Below are 25,885 nucleotides of genomic sequence, written 5' to 3' on the forward strand. Positions count from 1 at the left end.
TGGTCACTCCTCTTGGACTCAGCTGCCTTGTTTGTAAAATGAGGGAGGTGGACTAGATGGTCTTATAGGTGTCTTGCTACTATAAAATTCTATGACTTTATTAAAAGAAAAATAAGTCCAAAATACAGACATTCAGGTACATGTTCTCAAAGAAAGCATCTTTTAGGAAATAGTTGAAAAGGTGAAGCCTGACTTCACAAGTCCAGAGATCTGTCTAGTAGACAAAGCTGTCAGTGCGCATTCTTGCTTCAAATCCAACTGTCCTAGGCAGAGGTCACCCTGAGCTGATAAAGATACCATGCTCACCTCTTCAGCGGCAGTGCACGGCCTGGGAGAGCACCCATCCATCCGCAGCACTCTCAATCACACATGCCATTGCAAAAACAAGATTCATGGCCTGGGCAACAATCCAGTGTTATCCAATATGCATGAAATCAAAGTTTTCATCATTTCCAATGGTCAAAGGCCACTGAGTGTTAAATCCCAGAATACTAGGATTAATGAAGGAGTCATTAAAAATCCAGCATTAAATCACTTGTGTAGCCAATGCTGAGAGTGATGTCTATAATACATTACAAGGCTGATTAAAAAGAAACAAGTTCCAATTTAGAAACGAATTACCTAATTTTTTTTAACTGGTTGGATGGCTATCACAGCAATTTTGTTATTACAGAGGTTAGAGAGACTAGGTAACATATAAGTTATGCCATGAATAGGGAATTATCATCCTAAAATCACAGGGCACAGAATTCCAGAGCAAAAAATATCCTAGAGACATATAAAGAGGGAGAAGAGAGGCCTGGCAATCTGGCCAGATTTTACCTCTTTTAGAGGGTGCAGTCTGTTAACACTTTGTGTCCAGGAAATGAATTTAATCTAGAAAAGTTTTAGAATAATTACAGTGTGAGTTCCACAATTCCAGACTTTAGCAGACTCTAGGAAAAGTGAATGAATTCTTCAGCTCATGCTTTTGGAGCTGTCATACATAAAGTATACTTTCCAGAAAGACTTTTCAGCTAGTGAAATCAAGGGTAAACTGCAAAGAGATTGAGGGGCAACACAGGGATTACCTTCCAATCCACGATAAATACTACTGTTTTATTGCTAGACATAATCCATCAATGTGAAAAAACAAAAGCCCTCAACAAATGCATTAAAGGCTAGGCATGGTGGCTTGTACCTATGATCCTAGTACTTTGAAAGGCCAAAGCAGGAGGACTGCTTGAGTCCAGGAGCTCAAGACCAGTCTGAGGAACATAGTGAGACCCTGTCTCTACAAAAAAATTAGGCAGGCATGGTGGCACATGCCTGTAGTCCCAGCTACTTGGGAGGAGGATCATTTGAGCCTGGGAGTTTGAGGTTGCAGTGAGCTATGATGACACCACTGCATTCTAGCCCAGGCAACAGAGTAAGTTCCTGTCTCCAAAACAAGAAAAACAAATGAATTAAAGACAAAGCATGGTGACAAACAAAAAACTGGCACAGTGGGCATTGTCATACTTGGCCTATATACTCCAACCATTCCCCTGAGTTTCTGGATGTGAAAATCACAGCCTCCAGAGACTTCTACTTATTGTTTTAGGTTCTGTCCTAGGATGGTGCATTGATTAGAAAAACAAAGGACACCAATTAGATGGTCAGGCTGAGAGAATCCCTTTACAGGCAATGGTTCACAGCTGCACTCTCAACATACAAACTTCAACAGTGCAGGCCAATGTACAGAAAACAGTTCCAATTCAAAGGATTCAAACCAAAATGGGTTCTTGACGCTCTCCTCTCTGCCAACCCATTATAAAAATAAGATTTATGTCTCTCCCTGAAAAGCAGCCTTGAAGGGTTCTCTAAGACCAGGTGATATTACACATTATAAACATGGACAATATTAAAAATATAACATATGGCACTGGTTAATTTGTTATATCCCATATTTACTGGCTTAATAAAAGCCCTTGTTACAAATAGAAAGGTGTGAAACAAAACAGCCAGTGTCATAAATGGGGTTATATATAGAAGGGCATCAACATAAAACAGTGAATCTACTCCAGGATATTAGTTTGGATCAAAGGCTGCCAATAATTATGCTTCAGTCACCAAAACACATATTAATTCCAGATACATCAGTCTACCACCACCCCCCCTCCGGAACATAATAAACCAGGGCTTCTTGGATATTTAACTATTGGCTTAAGTCTTTATAAACCTCAAACTGGCACTATAGAGCCTGAAAAATGGAAAAATTATTCTTGAATTTCTTTTGTCTCCAAAGGTATTTATTACATGGAGATACAGTTTTCGCTAGTTAGCAAAACAGTGACAAGAAAAGAGGTTAACACCTTTTACTGCTTAAGAGTTCCTATTGAGGAAGAAATTTTAAAACAACAGTAATACAACACTTACTAACTAGACAAAAATCTATAAATTTGGTAATCAATCAGTTACAAGCAGAGTTAAAAAGAACCTTACAGGTCCAAATTCACTACACCACTATTCCACTACACCACCACTCTCTCACGTAAGCAATTTAGTTAAGATGATGTCAGTGGCTAATGGCAATGAGGCCACTGAGCCAACTGGCAGAGATCACTAAGAGTTAACTGTTCATGCCTTCAATTATCACTACCAAGAAAAAAAAAAAAAGAGTTAACTGTTTGGGTAAAGTCTAATTACATTAATAAAGAGCATGCATCTTGAGCAGACTTAAATCTACAGACTTCACGCAAACCTAATTACTTTATGATCAAGAGCCTGGGAAGAAAGGGCTACAAAAGGAAAAATCCGTAGCTGAACGTTAAAGCCAATGGAAAACTTGTGGCTTCATTGTTACTGCTACTCTCACCCACAAACACACCCACCAGTGAAAGCCCCCTCTATCATGAACCTGGGAAGAGGCTTAAACGAATTGTAGATTACTAAAGAGAGACACATAAAGGAAGCATAATATTAACAGTACTGTTTATGCCACTTTAAAAAAAACAAAAGAAGGGCAGATAAGGGCCTTAGGAAAGGAGGTTAAATGACTTGCAAGGTCACTCTTTAACCTGGAGGCAGGGCTAGAAATAACCACCATACCCTCAGCCTCTCCAGTGCTCTGCCATCACGTACATTTTCTAAATATAGTTGGTACAGGAGAAATTAATGGAGTTGTAAAAGGCTGGGCTTAGGAACTGAAAGTGATCTGAGAACACAGACATTTGTATAATGTCTTTGTTTATTCCTATTACCTATATCTATGCTGCAGACATAATCGGAAAATAGAGGAGAATGTTGTTGGTTGAAATCTCCTGTTTCCACTAGACTTTCTTATCAATACTGGCTGCACATTAGAATCACCCTTCAAACCACCACTGCCAGACCCCACACCAGAACAATAAAACAAGAACCTCTGGGGGTGAAGATCTACATTATTAAATCACTAAGCATCAGTACTTGGATTTTAAATTTGGGCTCCATATTTTTTGTAAGTGCCCCAAATGACTCTATCAAGTTTTGTAAAAAACTGCCCAGACAGAAGACTTCAACTAATATACTGTTCTTCTCAAGAGATCAAGGGCCAAGAATGACCTCATACAACCTAAGGCCCCAGAATCATAAATATACCCAAATACCTGCACTTCCCAAAGAATAAGAACCTGAGAATTGTGGGTAGGTAATACAGCAAACTTTGGAAGTGTGTCAGGAACAGCAATCTCATTCTTACTGGTTCTATTTAGGTCACAGGAAGCCAAGCAATCAGTTGTGGTGGCAACCAGAGAGAAGATTCCTCATCTTTGTCTCTTCAGAATAGAACTGCCAACTGCCATGCTGCATTTCCTAGGCAGCTGTGATGACAAGAGCACCCTCCAAAATGTAGACATCACTTGGGGGTGGGAGAGAATGGTTCTCCATCTCTCTAAAGAATAGGGATAAATAAGCTGACTCGTGGCCATTATGACAAAACCAGGCCTACGTACGCAGTTTATTATTAGCTTGACATTAACCACCACTTAAAAACAAAACAAAACCACCCACCCACACAAACACATACCCCAAGACAGAAAATTACATAATGGCATCTGGAATGATCTGCTCTGACAGTGAAAGCAGAACCAGCCAAACCAGAGAGGTCTAATAAAGTACAAAATGGGGATGGGGTAGCCCCAAAGAGTCATCCTAACATCCCCTACAGTTAAGGTAAATGCTGATGTACATAAACAATGCTTTGTTTAGAGGAAGAAACTCAAACAATAATAGTCTAGATTCTGGAAGACTGTCATTCTGCTCAGAGAAATACCGAGATGCTACTCACTGGAAATATAACTCTTCATTCTTCTACCAAGCCCAGTCATTCTAGATAAGTTAGAAGAAATCTGACTCAACACACATTGCTTCTTAGGGTGGAAGCTCAAGATAAGTTTTATGGGTCAGAAAGGAAAAAGAGGTCCAGTAAGAGGAATTCCACTGCCTACCCCATTATGGTTTATGACCCACAATCCAGCCAGCTGGCACCATGGAAGCAGGGGAGTGGTGTTTTTGTTCCCCAGAGTCCATTAGCAACTGGACCAAACCCAATGTCAGCGTCGCTGAGGTCTAGATTATGGCAGCTGCTGTAGACTTTCACTGTATAAACAAAGTACAGAACTTCTTCAGGTAAAAGCTCTAGAGACAAGATCCCACTTACAAAACTAACTCAGTGAAAATAAAATGTACAAAAAATGGTCAACATTTTTCCTAAGAATTGGAAACCAGAATATTTTTTAACTTAACAATTCATAGTTCTAGTATAAGCAACAAATGAACCCAGCAAAAGGTTAAGGGTTTTGAAACTTCTTAGTATTCTCTCCTTCCCTTTGGGGAGGAAGGGGTTGTTTTGGTTCCTAGCTTTGGAATACCATAAGCCACTATAGAGACTCTGTGGTCAATCCTCATTCAATGATCTGATCCTTCCACAGCTGCAGACTATGCTAAGTGACACATGAAGGAACACAAACATTTCAGAGGGAGGTTTCAGAAAAAGTGGTGACAGAAATAAATGCATTGTATAGTTGCTTCTTGTTTTTTTTTTTTTTTAAAAAAGGTGATTTTGCAGTCAATTCAAGATGATCCCCTCCCACACCCCCGTTTTTGGGGAAGGAAAAGCGATGGTGTGAGAACTGTAATACAGTTCGCCTTGCTACTGACCTGATATGGCTTATAAATCACTTGTTTAATATAACAGAAGCTCACATTAAAGCATCAGTATCCTGAATCACCGTTTATATGTAAGCAAATATAGAAGAAAGTCAAAAGGTTCCATGTAAAACCTACACTGGAAATCCAACAGAAGGCAGTCCCATGTCCCTTTATGATGCTCATGACCTTAAACATATCCAAATTCTACCATAAATATGCACCTCCAAGGTCCCAATATTTGCTAAATCCCTCCAAGTTCCACGTGTTTCCCTCTTTTAAACACATTTTCACTGAAGGCACAAAAATTCACAAAGGCATCAAAGCCAAGAGAGTCATTCTAAAAGCTCCACAGACCATGACTTTGAGTAAGCCTTTTAAGGTGGGGGTATAAAAAAAAATTCCCTAAAATGCTAAGTTGGTAGCACTCTGTGTTTTTACTACCTCAGATAAATAGGTAGCAAGTAGATAGCTAGCTCATTAGCTACAGCAAACACATCCAGGGAAGGAGCCAGCTAGCAAACCTTTTGGTTTGAAAGGTATCCAATAAATTGTTTTTATTAAGAAATAAATTTTATGCCTACTAAATGGTAAATGTGTGTTAAGCTTCTTGAAACATTAAGAATTACTCATGAATATCCATTATTTCTACTTTTATGCAAGTACTTATCAATCATTACTATCTTAAGGGAGCATAGTATACATTCAATATTTAGGGGGGAAATGGATGTAATTTAGCCATCATGACAATTGAAAAAGTAAGAGAAGAGATAAATCTAAACCGAAGTGCCTCCAATGGAACAATAAAATGGCTCAGTATGACAAAATCTGGACCATAATCCAATGGGGCATTTTGTTTCTTTTTTTAAATTAAACACTGGGCAACTACTACTTACTGAGTTCATCCACAGAACAATCTGTTAGATCGCAGTACTATCAGTGGAGGAGTTAGCCACAGAGATGGTGAAAAATCAGAAGAGAATGGAATATAAAAACACTCATGAAAAGTCCTCACAAAAGCAAAAAGTCTGAGCTAAAAGAAATGGCCAGAGATGTAGGAGAGAAGTGGGAGAGAAGAAAAAGAAAGGATGGAAAAGACCACTGGATCTGAAATTAGGTCAACAGTGACCAGCTCTCCCTGGAGAGGCTCAGGGCTCATTTAAGTATTAATATTTGATTATTATGTCTTAGTCACTGTGCTAAACATTTAAAATACTATATGAGATTTAATCCTTACAACATCCCTATGATGTTCTCTAACTTACAGAAAACAACTAACGCTCAAGATTACATAGTATCTAATAGTAGAGGTGAGGTTTTTACCTCCGGCCCGTTTACTTCCAATGTCTACATTTTTTTATTATTCAACAATAGTTTGCCTTAGACTTCATCTCAACACTATGCCAAGTGGTCAAAGGTTTTCTGCTCCTAAATTAAGTTCTTAAAAAATAACCAGCACTCAAAAGGAGTACCCCGAAAATAGTAGCTATTATTATAGTAGGATGAAATAATGGGTAATTTCCCCTATTTTCTAAACTTTTTGAAAATGTTACTACAAGTTTTATTACTTTTTAAAAGATCACTCAGCATGAATTGGAGCAAACCCTTTTAAGTAGCATCACTACTGGGAGTTAGAAAAATCTATAAAAACTCTATTCCTATTTCCCTTAACACTTTGTACTGTGCTGACCACAGGAATTACAAAGAGAAAGGGGCTGAGAAATGGCATACAAAAGACCCAGAAGTTTCACTTATTGGTAACCATGTCAAATGTCTCCTCTCCTTATCACATCAATTGTACTATTCAAAGAAAGAAAGAAAGAATGCTTGTGGGAGGTCAGAAAGGCCAACCAAGAACTTAAGTCCACATGCCATCTTTTACAAGGTCCCACTGAAATAAGAGAAAAGACAGATATGGAAAAGCATAAAGCCCTAATGATGCTGAAAAATAAGAAAGTATGTTAACAGCATATCAGAAAGTTTATGAAAACCATGCAAATCAAAACGCAGATAAGATCAGATTGCTAGAGAAACGGTAGCACAAACACTAAGAAGAGCACTCCAAGGGCCTTTAGCAACAAATACAAAGCACCACAGTGAGTGGGCTTAAGGGACATCATCCCAGCAATTAATTAGGAACCACATTCAGAAAAGCTGGGCTGGGCCAATGCGGTGGCTCACACCTGCAATCCTAGCATTCTGTGAAGCTGAGGCTTGACGTCAGGAGTTCGAGAAAAACTTGAGCAAGAGCAAGACTCTGTCTCTACTAAAAATAGAAAAAATTAGCCAAGCAACTAAAAATAGAAACAAAAAATTAGCTGGGCACGGTGGCGAGTATCTGCAGTCCCAGCTACTCGGGAGACTGAGGCAGGAAGATTACTTGAGCCCAGGAGTTTGAGGTTGCTGTGAGCTAGGCTGACGCTATGGCACTCTAGCCCCAGCAAGAGAGGAAAACTCTTTCTCAAAAAAAAAAAAAAGAAAAGAAAAGAAAAGAAAATAGAAAAGCAAAGCAAAGCAAAGCAAAGCAAAGCTGGGCTGGTCAGCCAGAATCTCCCCCATCTCCCCCTCTTCCCTGTGATGCCTACAGAACAGCCAGGGGCAGAGAGGGTTTTGACCCCTGGCAAAACCCAGGAAATACTCTTATGAACAAGTATAGGCAGTGCTGCTATCATATACTTGTATGTGTGTTCCCAAACCATACACATTCCACACAACTGCACAGAAAACTCTAAACAAATAGGGATGTGGGAAAAATAGGGTTATGGGTCAACCACTTAAACTAAACTCTATGGAACTTTGTAGCCCAGGCACTAGTAAAAATACAAGCATGGTTAAATCTCTACTGACAGAGCAGCCTAAAACCCTGGGCCTCTCGTGCTTTCTCTTCTTGTAGATGAGGTACTAGAGGATTTTGGCTTCTAACGGAGACCATTTTAAATCAGAAGATAAAATCTGATCCAGGGTTTAGCCTTCTTCATTACTCCATTGTTTTAATACTAGACGTGTCTTCACAGCTCTTCCAACAACACTTGCAGCTAGCTACCGAACTTACCCATAACATAGCAGAAAGCATTAAGGTTCTTGAAGGCACAAAGTATTAATAGCTCACAACTTACGCTAGCAGAAGTTACTGCTGTACATTTCCCAACTTTAAATTTTCAGATTTTTCTTTTTTAAGTCTTTACATATTGCTAAAGCTCTCTCTTTAAATGTGAGAAAGCATATCCTTTATTGTTTAAACTTGGGAATATTGCTTATAAGCCAACATGACTTCAACTTTACACCAACATCACCCCCCAAATTATCAATGTCATAAGTTAATTCATTTCAAAGAAACACGTGTTATAGAAGAACAGACGACAGGTATTTAACTTGGGAAGAACCTTAGATAGACAAGCTACCTGAAAGAACAGCAGAAGCAGAGCATTCGAGATAGGCTCCATAAAGCTTATCCCAGCCCTCCCCTGTGTCCCCTCTCATACTAGGATCCCGGGAAATACATGAAAGCTCTTTACCAGCCCCCTTCCCTTGACATTTTAGTGGGGTCTATAATTTGCTTGCTTCCTCTGTGCTCCAGGCCCTGATGCTTTCAGGCACCCTACAAGGAAGCCTGCCTCTGACACTCCCTGCCCACTTCCTCCCTTTCATGACAGATGTCATGGAAAGCAGACCCACACACCTGCACAGGAAGATCGGGTCTTCTCCAACTAGTGAGCGACACAGTTGTTCCTTCATAAATATACGTGAAGGTTTACAAACATTTGAGGACTTTTGAAAGAAAAGGAATAAAATAAAGAGAATATCTAATCATGGAGGAAACATGTATCAGATAATAGGCGAGGATGTCATTTTTTTTTAATTTTAAATGTTCTCAGAGACATTAGAGAAAATACTGTACTCATGAACTAGGAACAGAATGCTATTAAAACAATTAACGAACAAAAAATTTAAATTTAAGTGCTGAAATTTTAAAAAAGGTAAAATGGGCTAGATTAAAAGAATAGCCCATACATTTTAGGAGAGGTGAAAATCCTTTCAGTTTTAGAATTACCAATATATTCATGATGCTTAACACAGTGCTTACTACATTTCAAGCATTCCATAAATACTTGATAAATGAACTAATGACTTGAGTGGGTAAACGAACAAGTAGGATGAATGAACAAGCAAGAGAATGAGGATGAATAAAAGTAAGTCAGTATGCATGGCTGGTTGGCTGGCTAAGCAAATAACCTGGAAGATTAAGTTAAAGACATCTTTTTGACTATAGGACAAAAATGCAAAGGAAGTTGTAAAGCATTTAGAGAAATGTTACAATGAGACATGAAGCAAAAGTTATAGTTATAACACAAATAGATTTGGAGAAAAGCCTTACTCTCTCCCAGGTAAGGGGGAGCTTCCCAAGGATCAGCTCAGTAAATATTCAAGTCATCCATCTACAGCTTGGCACTCTACTCAACTGATACCGTAAAAAGAAAAAAGGGAAAAGAAAAAGCTCTCATGTGCCTCAGCAAAGGATTTGCTGATTTGTAGGATTCAAGGGTACCATTATAAAAAGCTAAATTGAACTTCCATCCAGAAATGATAATAAAGTAATCTGAAACCAAGAGTTTTTAAAGAAAATAAGACTTGGCAGCATGAGGTTTCCATAGATAGACAGCCACAAAATATTTGAACAAAAGAGACAGATTTGTCTAAAACTCAACAGTATTTTCCTGACTGCAATCCTGAACCCTGTGCAACAGCCAAGTTCTTTCTTACAGTGCCTTATGGGACGAGTCTCTTAAAATGATTGCTATACGTGAGCTAGCAGAGGACAGGCCCTGTTATTTCACCACTTCTTTACAAATTTTTGTTAACTAAATGCCACAGATGCTTCTGATGTCCTCAGAATGGACAGGCATGCTTCTACTATTCAATGTAAGAGAAGTAGCACAATTATATTAATCAAGCTGCCCACGACTTCTGGGAAACCATCTAAGCTGCTCTTTTGGGGAAGGGGGGAGCTTGGATTGGGTTGGTTAGCAGCTTATTTCTGATTTAAGGGGTGGGGAGGGGGAATCCTCATTCCAGTGTCTTGTTTTTCTTCAAAGCAGAAGGGGGAAAAACTCACCACATGTTTCATTAAATATGATAAAGTGTAAGTGATCAATCTGTGGGAAAAGGGGTTGGTTATCTCTCAGAATCTACCTCCTGGCTGAGCTGCTGCCATTAATGCTCTCACCATACTTCCTCCAGAGCTGAAAGAGAACTTTCAGGTTGTTGTGGGACTCTCTGGGTAAGAATACTAGACCAGAAAAGAGGGATTCTTTCTTCCCAAGTGCAGCTTGAAAGTGAGATATTAGCAGTAGGTTTTAAGATTTGAAAACTCTGAGATACAGGAGGTTTGGCTGACAGTAAAAGCCTCAAAGCCACAGAACTCTAGTCAGAAAAGCTGAGGGTAGTATGATACTTATTCCTTCTGTGACTGAGAAAAGCCAAACTAGGGTTAAAAAAGATGATTTTAGCAAAGTAAAGATAAGACCTAACCTAAGGCTTCAGTCACTAATAGAACAACTAGAAGAAAAAAGTATCCTTCCAAATTAGAATCCCCCCCCCAAAAAGAAAAAAAAAAAACCCAAAGAAATAGAAGCCTTATTCCTTGCAAGTTTAATATAGTCTGATTCATACAAATATAATAAAGTTAAGCACTGTCTATGAGACAGAAAGGAAGTTCATAAAGACAGCTTTGAATCTGTGGGATGATAATCATTAGAGCAAAAAGGTCACCTAAGATGTTCCAAGCCCCACAGAACTTGAACAGTACCTCCGGTAGCAAGGCCCTATACTCAGGCAGACATCAAGGTGGGTGGCAGTGGTGATACACAGATCAAGAGAGATGGACAATGCAAGGAAGTGGTTGATTGAAGAATAAATACTTGTAAAAAACAATATCTCTCTAAAAAGATGTGATTCCTGCATAAAATAAACAGGAATTTTCCAAATCACTAATATTGAACCATTCCATCTCTGTGCCATTCTTTAAATTGCACAAGATGGGCCATGTCTATTGTTTTCTACCATGGTGAAATATTTCGCATAATGAGAAACAATGGAGAAGTGCCTTAGTGACAATATATCTTCTAGATATGTGACAATTTTCCAGGCGTGAAGGGTAAAGTGTTGGTGAGAATGCATGTCTGTATGTGTGAGGGTTGATCCTAGTCATATTTTGTAGGTGCCCCATTTTAAATGTGAACACATTTTCTTTTAACTCCTTTCTTTGAAAATGTGATATGGAGAAAGACATGAGCAAGGGGTTAATAGATTATATGGGTTTGCCAAATTGGAAATCAAAGTAATTGGGAAGTCCAGCACAGGGAAAGGTCACCCCAGAAAATCTCACTCTTCAAGCAGGCTCTGGCAAGAAGGAAAGAAGATTTTAATCACCGCAGCTAATTACAGAGACGACTAAATCACAAGAAGAGTTATTTAAGTGTCTTAAATACAATAAAAAGTAATTAACAGGAAGCACCATCTTGACAGCTTCATGTAGCAAACCAATCCTAGAAGGATCAGCTAATTCCCAACCTGAGAGCCAGAGACTGAGAAACGATGCAAAGTTTGATCTTTTTATTTTTTATTTAAACTGTTTTGATTAACAGATAACAACTCTTGCCAACTCCACAGTGAAGTTAATCAAGAAAAAAATTTTAATCTATTAGAGGAACCATGAACTTTGTTTCCATTGATTCCCTAGAAGGCAAGAGATAAGGAGCCATAGCCTATGTCACAGAAGTAAGTTGTTTCTAAGTTCCTGTGACTCAACTCCCCCCATACATTAAGAGGAGAAACAAAAGGATTAGACTGAACCCACTTGGGGATACAGACAATTCACACACTTTGCATGTGAAATACATCTAACAATCAGCATTGAAATAACCCTTTAAGAGATAACATCTCATCTGCCTCTTTCTTTTTTCCTTAAAATCACCAGTTTCAAAGAAATTCTTCTACATTGAGAGAAGTCTGTTGTTCTCTTTAATAACAGGAAAACCACTAGGTGCTGTGAGGGCCTAAATGGAGTTATATAAACCCACAGATTATAAGAGACATAATTTAGATTGGATCTCTTCTTAATTCCACATTTCTTCGAGCTTGAACAAAGTTCACCTTTCAGAGAGGCAAGGCACACCACAGAGGCTCTTTTACCTAACACTTCCCTCCACTGACTCACACATTCTATGATCCCAGCAAATGAGTGGACTGAGGACTACTCTAACACACCCTGTGCACTTCTGTCCCAACCAGACAAGCCATTTGTTTTTGTCCTCAAATCTAGTTTACACTGGATGTGCTTGTTGTTTTAATTACGTACTTCATTAAAAACTGTATTAATCACTGAAATATGAGCACACAAAGAATGTGTGCTTATGAAAACACTTGCATGCTTCAAAAATTTAATAAAGAGAAATGGCTTTCAAGTGGTTACAAAATATACACGAGTGGGACAATTTGAACAGATGAGGAGGATGTAAATCACAAAGATACAGGGTTCTATAATTAGTGTTTTGAAGTCCTCATTCTAAATAAAGTTATGTAATTCACCAGGACATCATATAGGTGGTCCATGCAGCCCAGATAGCAAAGATTTAGAAAGATATTCACATTTTTATGTTTAAAATAAATAAAATATTTGAGACATGTCTTTAAAAAGTTCCCTTCTCTAGACAGTGTTAAGTAAGACAGAAGGCTATTAGTAGTGTACCTTAATTCTGAATATAAGGTGACTATTTGAAGATTCTTATTTATTAATATTGCAATTTTTATATAATATTATTTGGAGTTGGATTTTTTGGAGACAAGGTCTCACTTTGTCACCCCAGAGTATAGTGGCATCATCCCAGCTCACAGCAACCTCAAATTCCTGGGCTCAAGCAATGCTCCTGCCTCAGCCTCCTCAATAGATGGGACTATAGGTGCATGCCACCAAACCTGGCTAGTTTTTCTATTTTTTGTAAGACAGGGTCTTGCTCACGCTGGTCTTGAACTCCTGTCTTCAAGTGATCCTCCAGCCTCGGCCCCTCAAAGTGCTAGGATTACAGGCGTGAGCCACCATGCCCGGCCTGCAGAGATTTTTTAAAGTGTAGAAAATTCAGAGAAAAGATAAATGAGAACAAAGTCAAGGCAAAGGGAAAATAAATAGAAGCTATGAGTAAAGTTAGAACATAAAAAGCATGCTACTAAGACCACTTGCTGCAGATGGCCTATCTTTGGCAATGAGCTTCCAATCACAAAATAAAAGAAGAAAACTATTAGTTACAAGTTTTACAGTATTGATTAGATAAAAACAAACTTGTAGCCATCCCAGGTAATGAGACATACAAATACTCCTGGTTATGCTTCATAAAGGGATGATTTGCAATACAGTGAACAAATCATTCAACAAATTCATTGAGCTCCTACCATGTGCTGGATACTGGGGCCATAACAGCAAATGAAAGAGACAAAATTCTTTATCTTTAGGGAAACAATAGTCTAATGACGGCTGGCTTCAATAATATCAGTAGAGTCTTTACATGTCTAGTGATTGCAGCCTAGCAGTTAAACCACAAAGTCTAGCTCAGTAGAAACAACCCTATGAAGAAAATTATAATTCATTCTGGGTACCTGCAAGGCTGATCTAATCGAGGAGACAATTTAAATATCTAGAAGAATACTTCTAAAATTCTTCTAAACTTGTATATACTTCTATGATTTGAAAAAAATTTACTTCAGTGAATCACAAAAATAGTATTTCATACAATTCAATTACAAGAACTAGGAAGCAGAAAACTCAAGGTTATCCTGCCTGGCAGGAACCTGGAGTACAGATATTGGATTAAGACCAGACAACTTGTGTTGTTAAACAACTAAATGCAAAACAGGGTTGACACCTTCTTACAAAGACTCAAGAATGTAATCAAAACCCAGACTGGAACACAGAGTGACTCCACCTCTGCAGAGAGGAAGGCTGAAGGAATAATCTCAGTACAGCCAAAACAAACGCAGTCGAAACCTCAAGGTTTTATGGCACAAAGCATGGCCACAACACTCTACGCTGGAAATTTTAAAAAGTCATCTGTCTTAAATTATTCTAAAAACAAAAGAATCCTAATAAAATACTTCCTGAATATCTCCTTTAATCAGCATAAACTTATTTTAAAAATATACCTACCTCATTGGTAACTAAATGAGATAATCCACTCTAATAGAGTGTTAGATAAACATTGGTGGAGGCCATTTGTCAAAAATAAAGAGATGTGTTTTTTACAATAGTGAAGTCGTTTTCACCAGTAATTAGTGACTGTAAAAATTTTAATATAGGGGAATACTAACATTCCAACTCTTTACAGTAGAGAGGCATGCATCCAGTTCCTAAGACTTGGTGATAAATGAGTAATAAATCATTATTGTAAGTTATACAGATAGAAGAATGACCAAAATATGTCCTAGTTTTTCCCATTTCAAAAATATCACTTGATTTGTCAAGAACCTGCCCTGCTCATAACAAAACCTGATGCCTGTGATGGTGTGAAGGTAATAACATCAAAACTCTATATTGAGCTCCTCCTGGCAAAGATGAAACCTCTCTCTGTTGTGTGAACATTAACAACAACATTAATAAATATAGGAATGGTAACAGTAGCTAAAAATAGTAATTTCCAAATGTGAAAGCAAGAACAAGGGGAAAAAGGCTCCTGTGTAGTAGGAGACTTTCTAGAAGCTAAATAGCTACAAGATCCTCATTCTTTTCAGAGGCATGCTGTGGCTTAGAGGTATTTCTCCTAATGGGCTTCATTGTACTTTCAATAAGACAATCTTTGTTTTGATGAGAAACCTATTCTTTTCCTCCCCTCCACTATGTCCCCTCAAAAGAAAAGAAAAATAACAGTTTGGTAACAAATAGCATTTAAGGCTGTTAAATAGAGAAGGAAACAATTACAGCGGCTGGTATATTTTATGCAAAGTAAGAACTGCTACTGGGGTCTGACTGATTGTTTTAATATTTATTGTGGAAGCATGGCCCAGCAGGCTTCCTCCTTCCCCTATCAGATACCTCCCTTGATAGGCCCTTTATCAACAAGGCTGCCAAGAGACCTTGGAATAGAATCAGGTTACAGCCAGTACAGCAGAATAGGAAGACCCTACCATCTACTTACGACATTCCTCTATACAAAGAAAATGTCCAGTTAACCTTATCTCTTCTTCCCTCTTCCCCCACCCCCTACTCCCCCTACATAAATGAATTTCCTAAACCAATATGCAGAGAATCTTTTTAAGTAGTTTTGGATAGGCCCTGATTGATATTCAATAAATGGCATTATTAATAGTAATACTGTGTACCTCATAGTGCCAAGCACACAGAGCCCAATAAATCTTAAATAACAACAATAATGAAAGTATATGATTACCTAATGAGTGATTATAAAGTACTTTGCAAATATAAAGTGCTACACAGGCACATAATTATAAACCACTGGGTTAAGAGCAACAGAAAGCAATGCAGAGTGAAAGAAAGGAGAGATTTGAATGAGCAGAGAACCCTTATCTACTTGAGAGACAGCTGAGTCCCTGCCAGCCAGAACACTCACATTCCTCCAATGGTGACAGTGGCACAGGTACGCTCTGAAAATGCAGGCACCGTCTCTGTGGCTGGGCTGGCTGGTCTAATGTAGTCCACCGTCACATTGACCTGGAAATAAAGAACCAAGGGAGTTAGGGTTGGGAGTTTGCAAGACAGTTCACTAGCAGCCACATATGCCCGCACAATTGTGAAAGATCAAATCACTCACAGTTTGACTTTCTGGGTCTAGGATTTTAAAAAACAATAAAAAGCGGAGCAATAGACAGGCAGAAAATATTTGCAAAAGACATAACTGATAAAGGACAGTTATACAAAATATATAAAGAACTCTTAAAATTCAACAAGAAAACAACTTTATTTAAAAATGCCAAAGACTTGAACAGCTCACCAAAGACAACATACAGATGACAAGCATAGGGAAAGATGCTCCATATCATATGTCCTTAGGGAACTGCCAATTTAAACAACATTGAAATACCATTACACGTCTATTAGAATGGCCAAAATCCAGAACAATGACAACACCAAATGCAGGCAAGGATGTGGAGCAACAGGAACTTAAATTTATTGCTGGTGGGAATGCAAACTGATAGAGCCACTTTAGAAGACAATTTGGTGGTTTCTACAAAACTGAACATATTCTTACCATTTGATCCAGGAATATAGCTTGTTTTATTCTTGATAATTCTTAACCTGGTCCTTGAGAAGCTAGGACAGACTGAAATTACATGCAGAAATTTACCTAGAGGAGTTGAAAACTTATTTTCACACAAAAACCTGTCCACAGATGTTAACAGCAGCTTTGTTCATAAAAAACTTGGAAGCAACCAAGATGACCTCCTCTAGGTGAATGGATAAACTGTGGTACATCCAAGTGATGGAATATTATATAGTAGCAAAAAGAAATGAGCTATCAAGCCATGAAAAGACATTGAGGAATCTTTGATGCATATTACTAAGGGAAAGAAGCCAATCTAAAAGGTGTCATATATGATTCCAACTATATGACATTCTGGGAAAGGCAAAACTACGAAGACAGTAAAAGATCTGTGGTTGACAGGAGTTGCGGGTAGGGGAGATGAATGAGTAAAGTACACAGGGTTTTTAGGGTAGTGAAACTATTCTATATGACACTCTATCAGGGTATACATGCCTTTAGACATTTGTCAAAGCCTACAGACAGTATAACACGAAGCATGAACTCTATGGACTTTGAGTGATGTGTCAATCTAGGTTCATCAATTGTAACCAATACACCACTCCAGTATGGGACTTTGTATATATGGTGGGGGCAGAGGGTGTACAGGAATTCTCTCCACTTTCTGTTCAATTTTGCTGTGAACCTAAAACTGCTCTAAAAAGATAAAGTCTATTTCAAAAAGAAAGAAAAAAGCTGATAACCAAAAGAGCAGGATGATTGGCTGAACACATAAGGCCTCACAGAAATTCTACTTGACAGAGAAATGGTTTGCAACATTCCTGCAGGACTGCTAGACATTATGATAAAGCAGATCTTTAACCTTTTCTGGGTCTGTTTTTAAAATATGAACTGCCTCCATAGAAAATCTGCATGTAATTTCAGTCTGCCCTAGCTTCTCAAGGACCAGGTTAAGAATGATCAAGAATAAAGCAAGATGACAATCACAAAGATGCTTGGTTTCACAGTATATAAATAAAAAAGATGCAGCTAACTAGGTCTAATACCAACACAGATGGAGTTCTGACATTTGGGGGAGTGTCGGGGGTGGTGGTGATCAAGTAGACCAGAAGAATCTTTAGGTTTTGAATTAATAAAGGATACATATACAGATAGGAAGTTAGGAGCATAAAATGGAAAAACTGTTTAATCCTAGCATATATTAAATAATTGGATGTGAACGCATTGAACAATGCTTTTTCTTTATAAAGCATTTTAAGATAAACATGTTTGTGTATCAAAAGAAACAAGTATGCGGTACCCTTTAGCACTACAGTATGAGCTTGCCAGGAGTCCAAGGCTGCAGTGAGCTACGAGTCACTAAACTCCAGCCTGGGCAACAAAATGAGACCCTGTTTCTAAAATAATAAGTAAATAAAAACTTTAAAAATTAAAAAAAGAATTTAAAAACTACATTTAGCTGGAGGCAAGAGGATTGCTTGAGGTCAGGAGTTTGAGACCAGCTTGAGCAAGAGTGAACCCCCATCTCTACAAAAAAATAGAAAATTTAGCTTGGTGTAGTGGTGCATGCCTGTAGTCTCAGATACTCAGGAGGCTGAGGCAGGAGAATTGCTTGAGCCCTGGAGTTAGGGGCTGCAGTGAGCTATGCTGACACTACTACACTCTAGCCTGGCAACAGAATGAGACCTTTTCTTTAAAGCACACACACACACACACACACACACACACACACACACACACAGCCACAGTATAGTCCAATTTGGGGGCATTCAGTGGGAAGTAATAAATATGTGGAGATGAGGGAAGAGGTCCACATATCTTTTGTGTTTTCACCCAATCCATCTAACAAGCCTTCAATTCTATTACCAGGGAGAAAAAAATCATCACTGCATAAAAATAAACTAAGTGATTCTCGAGGCTACCTTGCACCTGCCAATGCCAAGCCTCCTCCTCAGCACGCACACAGAGGTGGGACAGCAGCTCTCAGCACAGAAACACTGCACAGAGGAACACGAGCTCTACCCAGAGAGAGCACTAATTCATCAAGAAGGCCACAGATGTGGTGGTGAAGGTGGAAATGACGTGGGGAGTAATGGAGGAATAACAAACAAAAGTGAACACCTGCGATCTTTCAGGCCAGAAGGCCAAACTGGTGTGCTATTCCAAAACTGTCTTCCAGGGAATCAGTGGGAAGAGAGACAAACTTAATCTTTAATAACCAAAAGAAACAACTACATTCATCTGCCAATAATTAACTGGTTCCTATATCTAGAGAAAAAGAACCGCAAATAACTCAGAGATTAAAGAGCTCCTTGTGGATACAACATTATTAAAGAAAATCTCAGATACAAACGAGGCCCTGAGACTAGCCCATAGCCAAGAAACACACCTGCAAGCAGCTATGACAAATCAGGAATTAAAGTCAATGTGTAATTAGCATTATGATCCTCTCCTGTGGATTCCAAGATCTGTTCCTCTACCTTGGAGTTTTTCATCTCTAGATACTCATCTCTGACTGCCAGTCACTTGAAAATGAGCCACAGTTTAAACAGTTTCGATTGAAAACACTGTAAATCTTATCAGTGTCTTCATCTGACTAAATGAAAACCTGAACTTTGTGTTTTGGGTTAAGTACATATGGAAAGGCATGAGTTAAAGAGAAGAAACACATTCATATACGTGTGTTCTTCCTTTTTAAAGCAGACACTCCTGAAATGTTTGCTATACAAGTATTTGACAAATACATGACCAAAAGGCTGACCCAGAGCCTGATCCTTGTTTATAACAATGACCAACCACAAGGAGCCCTGACACTCTCTTACAAATGACTCACACATCATCTTTGGAGCTCAGTTTCTCCTCTCCTAGAAAACGAGAGCACTAGATTAGAACTTTAGAGCATGATTTAACTGGAGTTCTAAGAGACAATGTAGCCAGTCATAGTATACTATATAGTGTTTTCTTACACTTTTGTATTTCCTATCTCACATTTATTACAATCAACTGGGACACAGATTGTAAGCTCCATGCGAGTGCAGACCATGTCTTTTACTCACTGAAAGAGCTGGCATAGCCCCTGCAAAGTAGTAGAAGAGTACGCAGTAAACATTTGTTGCATGAATAAATATTTATCATCAGAAACTCTTTTAGACAGAACATTCTGAAGGACATTTTCGAAGTGAAAAGTTTAGGCATTTTGAGAGGCCCATTTGGTCAAGCTGTTGACCATTCTGCTATTTTATATAACAACATATTTATTTAAACCATGGGTGTGGGGGTGGTAGGGGGAATATTGAAGGATGAGAAATACTTTGAAATTGTGATAATGCTCTAACACTTTAATCAAAGCAATGACTATGAAAGATTAAGCAAGCAAAATTATGTAATTTCTCATATTTTTTTTCTCAAAGATAAGAAAGGGTAGCAGGCAATCTCATCTATCCTTGGTTCATCAGATTATTCCTTGGAAACAATTTCAGAATATTCCTTGAAAGCAATTTCAGGGACCCTTCAGAGGAACTAAGACGGTAACTTAAAACTAAATTTATATCTCAATCGATTGTAAAGTCTGAAACTAGGTTAGTACAATAGAATAGCTGTGGGCCACATTTAAGGAATTCCAGGGATCTCTGGATAGTCTTCATACAACTAGAACAGTATCAAATCACCAAAGAACTTCATAGACTTTGATGTTGCTGATGATAAAGAAATAACAAAATGTGAACTACCTAAGCATAAAAGATGAGATGAACCAGTAAGAAAAACAACTATAAGATATATATATCCACAACAATTCCATGTCATACCCTAAGTTTAGTGTTAATAAAACTAGAGCTGTTATGTGAGGCTATTTCGCATAATTGCCACATAATCCCACCATTTTACATAGCCACTCATAAATTTACAAAGAGCCATAATAAATACTTTGTCTCTCAAAATAACCCCTTTATAACCCCTCTCTCATGACACAACTTTCAGGCAGTTATGGAAAGCCTCTATGCACCCGACACAGAGAAGACAATGCCATCTGGTCTAAGTCTGACTGATGCTGCCTAGAAACAAAAGTAAAACAAAATATGTCACACAGCCTCAGTAAGAGCATGGACACTTTGGAGCACCAGGAGGCAGGGCTTGGTTCCCATCAATTCTACATGGCAGCTGTGTGAACTGGGATACGTTATCTAGCAGCTCTGTGCTTCTGTTTAACGTGGGTAACTGTGCCTATCTCACTGCTATGGGAAGAAATTCATTAATATACATAAGGCATTTAGAACAGGGCCTGACTCACAGTAGGCACTGTGTAAGTGTCAGTTATTTTTAGATAAACATGTACTGGTTTTCTTAGAACAGTGCCTGGCACAGAGTGCTAAACAAGTATCCATGAGATAAAATAAATAAATATACACACACACATATAAGGATAAATTTAAGATACATGCTGAATTAAATCATTAGATTACTCAAATCATTAGGCAAAAATAAATCAAATACACTTTTCTCTTTAAGAAGCCACAGCAAACAAAAATATGTACCTCATACATATTCATCCCAACTTAGAGCTAAGTAGGGCTTACTTTAAAGAATGATATACTATTTAGTATTTATTCAGACATTTTACAGATTAATTTTGTAGGTACCAGTTATTGAGTATTTTATTTGCTGAAGATAACTGAAGCAGAATGTTATGAAACATCTCAATTAGCAGAGATATTTTAGGAAGGATATTTCTTGCCTTACTAAATTAGGAAGACAATGAACATCAGATAGTGACCAAGTTTTCGTTTGCTTGGGACTTAACAGGACCTTCCATATATAGTACTCCTCAGTAATGAAATGATGTATTCCTGATCTTTTTCCCCTGTTAAAAGTACCTTACGTAATTATTTTAAAAACATACCAGTGACATATTTTTAAAAATTTTGAAACACATCAATCACGCATTCATCTAGGTACAGGAAGAGCTTCAAAACAAAATGCTAAGGAGCATCTTGGTCCTGCCTCTGGGCATGCTCTCAGCTCACCTCCCAGCTAAGTGATCTATGCAGACACAAGCACTTGTAGAGCTGCTCATCTCTCATCGGAGGATGTCAAACTTACCTCCTAGACAAGCACTGTGTAATAGAAATATAAGGAGAGTGACAAATGAGAGTCACATGTATATGTTTAAATTTTCCTAGTAACAACATTGAAAAATTAAAAGGAAACAAGTAAAATTAATTTTAATACTATTTTTTATTTAACTCAAAATTTTCAAAACATTATCATATCACTATGTAATGAATATTTTTAAAGTACTGAAATTATCTTTTGTACTAACCTATTAATAGCTGATGTGTACTTTACACATGTACAACACATCTCAATTTGGACCAGCTACATTTCAAGTGCTCAAAACCCACATATGGTGATGGTCACCATATGGGACTGTGCATACCCAGACTTTCTGTTAAGGAATAAGGGTCCTAGCCTCATTTGTCTATCACATGATCTTACCTTTTGTGGTTCAAACATTCTCCTTTAATTTTTCCCTGTGAACTTAGTTTTATGAAACGCTCTTAGACCAAGTATGAAACATTATGGTATGAAAAACCAGGTATTTAAAAAAATGTTTATCCTTCATTTTCTTTTTCAAATCTATTAGCTGACTATATTAGAAAGATAAGCTATATACTTTTTCAGTTCCAAAGAAACAATTTCAGGTGTGATGATAAATTTATACATAGGAAGGAAAAATTACCTACTCTGTAACTACTATTGTAAAATATATTCTATTCAAATGGTTTAATGAAGATACTTTTCAGTGCCTTTTACCAATAGCTGGATTTTATTAATTCTTTTTTTATACTTTTAAAAAATTTTATTGCCAAGGCTTTCTCAGATTTTTATTTTTTATACTTTTTAAAAAAATTTACTTGGATTTTATTAATTCTTGATTTATCAATATAATTCTAAAATTCTTTATCTTGTGTTTGAAATTCATTCTAATGCATGGATGGTGAGTGGATAGTGGCCAGAAACTGAGGTTAAAGAAATATCTTCTTTTGTAGTTAATAATCAAGCCTTCTGCTGATTACTTATATTATTAAAAAGAAAATGAACAATTGGTAAATATAAAGTATCTATTTTCATAAATTTTTATAATTATAAAACACTGAAATTTATTTGTTCCATTAGGACATCTTTGAGCTGATATGTCTTAAATTAGAACATAACAGATACATTCACAAAAAATTATACATTTTGTTGTCTCATCTACACTGCAATGATTAGGAGACATAGATAGACCAATGCTCCCTTCCTACCTCTCCAATTCAGCCTAAATATATTCCGTAACACCCCTTTCCAAATCATTGTAATTAGGTGCTTAGGATGGTTGTTTGTTCACATGTATTTATGCTGCTTTCTCCCATCTATAATCACCCTTTCCACCTCCCCCCTAGAAAGTCAGAACTATTTTGAGCATATTTCATTTTCATCAATGGAATTTTAACCTACCGTGCTTACAAATTCTCACAAGCCCAGAGTCAAACAGGTTTTTTTATTTGGTAAACTAAGACTCTTTTCGACAAAATGAGTCTCCTAACTCAACCCTTTCCCCAGTGGATGGGCAGATGCTTTTATCTGTTTGGAGAGGAAAGGTAAAATACGGCTTGACATAGGGCCTATGGAGATATTAAGAATCTCTTCCTAACATTAGACATTCATTTAAGTGGACATCACTGCTCCCTGATAAACCTGCACCTTGATAAATATTTAATTAGAGGCATACACAAGCGCAAGATCCACAAATATACATTAAAACATTTTATGTAAGAGGCCATTAGAGAACAGCAAAGATTTCTAGAAGTAGTGATTATAACCTAACAAATGATCTGAAAATATAATGCAGTTTGTGTATAGAGGTGAGTAATAGGCACATATAAAAATCTAATTTTGACAACTGAAAATATTTTAAACAAATACGATGGGTAGAGAAAAGCAGAGATCACTATTTCAAAATAACCTCACAGCTGCCAGAAGTTTCATTAAACCTCTTGATTCCTAAATCCTTATAGTCCTACAAATACATTGAGAAAGTATAACCAGTGTTTGTGAATTATTATCTTACTCATTATTTTATCATTGGCATAACTCATATCAATACATAATTTTAATAGAATGCTGCTTATCCCTAAGAAGGAATGCCAGAGGCCCTCAGAGGCACTACTGGAAATTGTCCCTTGTGTCCCCTGCATGTCCCTTCTTACTCCTCATCAGAGCTGCCATCTCACCCTGCCTTCCTCTAAGGATGGAAGATGAGTGTGGGTCTTTTTTCTTCTTTATACAAGTGTCAATCACAGTCATCTGTGGCCAAAATTTCCAAGGTCACCAGCAGTCAGGGGAAATTAAATCACTTAGTCCAGAACTCTCCCTGGAGGAGTTCCAGCCACACAAGCAGCACAAATACATAGAGATACTTATGCCTTTGTGCAGAATACACACAATGTCACCCAGTCTTTAAAACAACAATAAAACTACGATGAAAGGCTCACAGATATGTAGAAAGGGGATTTGTTTAATGGCTTCTAAGAAGAATTACAGGGGGAGGGGTGGATGGATATTATTAAGAAATGGATAAAAATAAAAGGTTACTTTCCATTTGCTCTGTCTATGAAGATTTGGCATGTCTGTACTCACCAAAAGGTGAAAATGGGAAATCTAAGTAATAAAAGTGGAGAATAAAGTATTCACCCTGCCAAGAGTTCCAATAAATTCCTATTGCTCTGGGGGCTAGGTATTGCGTGGGTGAGCAAAGTCAGTACAGAAAAGCCATCCTGCATTCACTGCAGTACAGAGCACTCCCATTTCTGCAGCACGCCCATGATCTGGCATTAAGAAGTCATGCAGCAAAGGAAATGTACATTCAGGTAAGTTAACCAGAGGCCAAAGTTAGAGTGGTGACTTGGCCTCAAGGAAGTATATCATGACCTCAAAGGAGAATTATGGAGAAAAATACAATAATTCTTCACCAATACACGCCAATGACCAAATAGCCCCCAAAACACAGCATTTGTGTATATAAATTACCCTTAGTTTTGTTGCTAAGTAAGCATTCTAAGATTCAACCATGTGTCAACATCATAGGCCTTTCTATCTGTGATGTGCTACCCTCTCCCTCTATTTCTCACAGTAGAGGCCTACTAAATGAAACAAAGTTCCTTGATCAAAGGCACAGGGTGCACAGAGCAATGACACCTTAAGTCAATGTCAGAAATTACACAGACTGATCAAAGACTATCCTGCACTGCATCTGTGTCCACCTCCACATTCAGGTCTCTTGACTTGTAGCCACTGTTTTGAAAAACTGTATATATATCCACAACCAACCCCGCAAACCACAAACACTCTGCTCCTGTTTCCACTCATAAGTTATCAGAAATATGAAGCAAAAATATTGCTTAGCTTCTTAAAAAAATTAAAAGTAGAATTACCATATGATCCAGCAGTTCTGCTTTTGGGTATATGTCAATGAAATTGAAAGTAGGATCTCAAAGAGATACCTGAATATCCAGGTACATAGCACAACTTATTTATAATAGCCAAAAGGTGGAAGCAACTGAAATGTCCATTAATGGATAAATGGACAAACACAACGTGGTATATAAATACAATGGAATACTATTCAGCCTTAAAAAGGAGAGAACTTCTGCTATCTGCTATGACATGGATAAACCTCAAGGACAATATGATAAGTGAAATTAAGCTGATCACAAAAAGACTTAAAAAAAGAATACTGTATGATTCCATTTAAATGAGATAACTAGACTAGTCAAATTCATAAAGTTAGAAAGTACGAGGGTGGTTGCCAGGGGCCAGAAGGAGAGTCTCTCTCCCTCTCCTCTCTTTTTCCCCCCTAGGATATTTTCCCACACATTCCATAAGTCAAGAACAACTTAGCAGCATGAGCTGGGCAACTTTAAGACCAAACCCAGCCAACTCTGGAATATATTGGTTACTTCAAGGACAGTTCAATCACATTCCCAGGAAACTAGATGGTTCCCCAAAGGCAATAATAATTAGGAGTCATGTTCAATGACCCATTAGTAAAGAAAGAGAGGTCTTGGGTAGTCACATGGGACAAAATAGTCCACCTTTCTTGGGATATAAAACACATTTGTCTATTTTTCTACTTTATAAAAAGAAGAAGGCACAAGCTGCATGTTTAGGTACCACAAAAGTCTACCTGAATGTACCTTCTTTACCATTTTTCAGAGGCAGTTGTAGAAGGGGGATAAGAATAGTCTATGGGTCATTGACTTCCTATAAAATTGGCAAATTTTGATGTCTTGTGCTTTAAAACATTCCCTTTATGAGGAATAGCCCTCCTTAATCTGTCACCTACAGATCTACAGAATTTTCAGTGCATTTCAACATAATTTTCCTACCTCTATCTACTTCTGTAGTTGCTGGATTTAATCACTGTTATCTGTGCTTTT

At 37.7% G+C, this 25,885-nt stretch overlaps 1 protein-coding gene across 1 annotated transcript in view; it reads right to left on the reverse strand.

The window, feature by feature from the left end:
• SND1 (staphylococcal nuclease and tudor domain containing 1) overlaps window positions 1-25,885 on the reverse strand; it is a 416,716-nt gene that overhangs the window by 215,498 nt on the left and 175,333 nt on the right. The window contains exon 12 of the mRNA XM_045564681.1: window positions 15,759-15,859. Coding sequence (XP_045420637.1) covers window positions 15,759-15,859 — 101 coding nt within the window. The remainder of the gene's footprint in view (window positions 1-15,758; window positions 15,860-25,885) is intronic.

The sequence above is a fragment of the Lemur catta genome, chromosome 11 (assembly GCF_020740605.2).
Source record: "Lemur catta isolate mLemCat1 chromosome 11, mLemCat1.pri, whole genome shotgun sequence".
Taxonomy (NCBI): Eukaryota; Metazoa; Chordata; class Mammalia; order Primates; family Lemuridae; genus Lemur; species Lemur catta.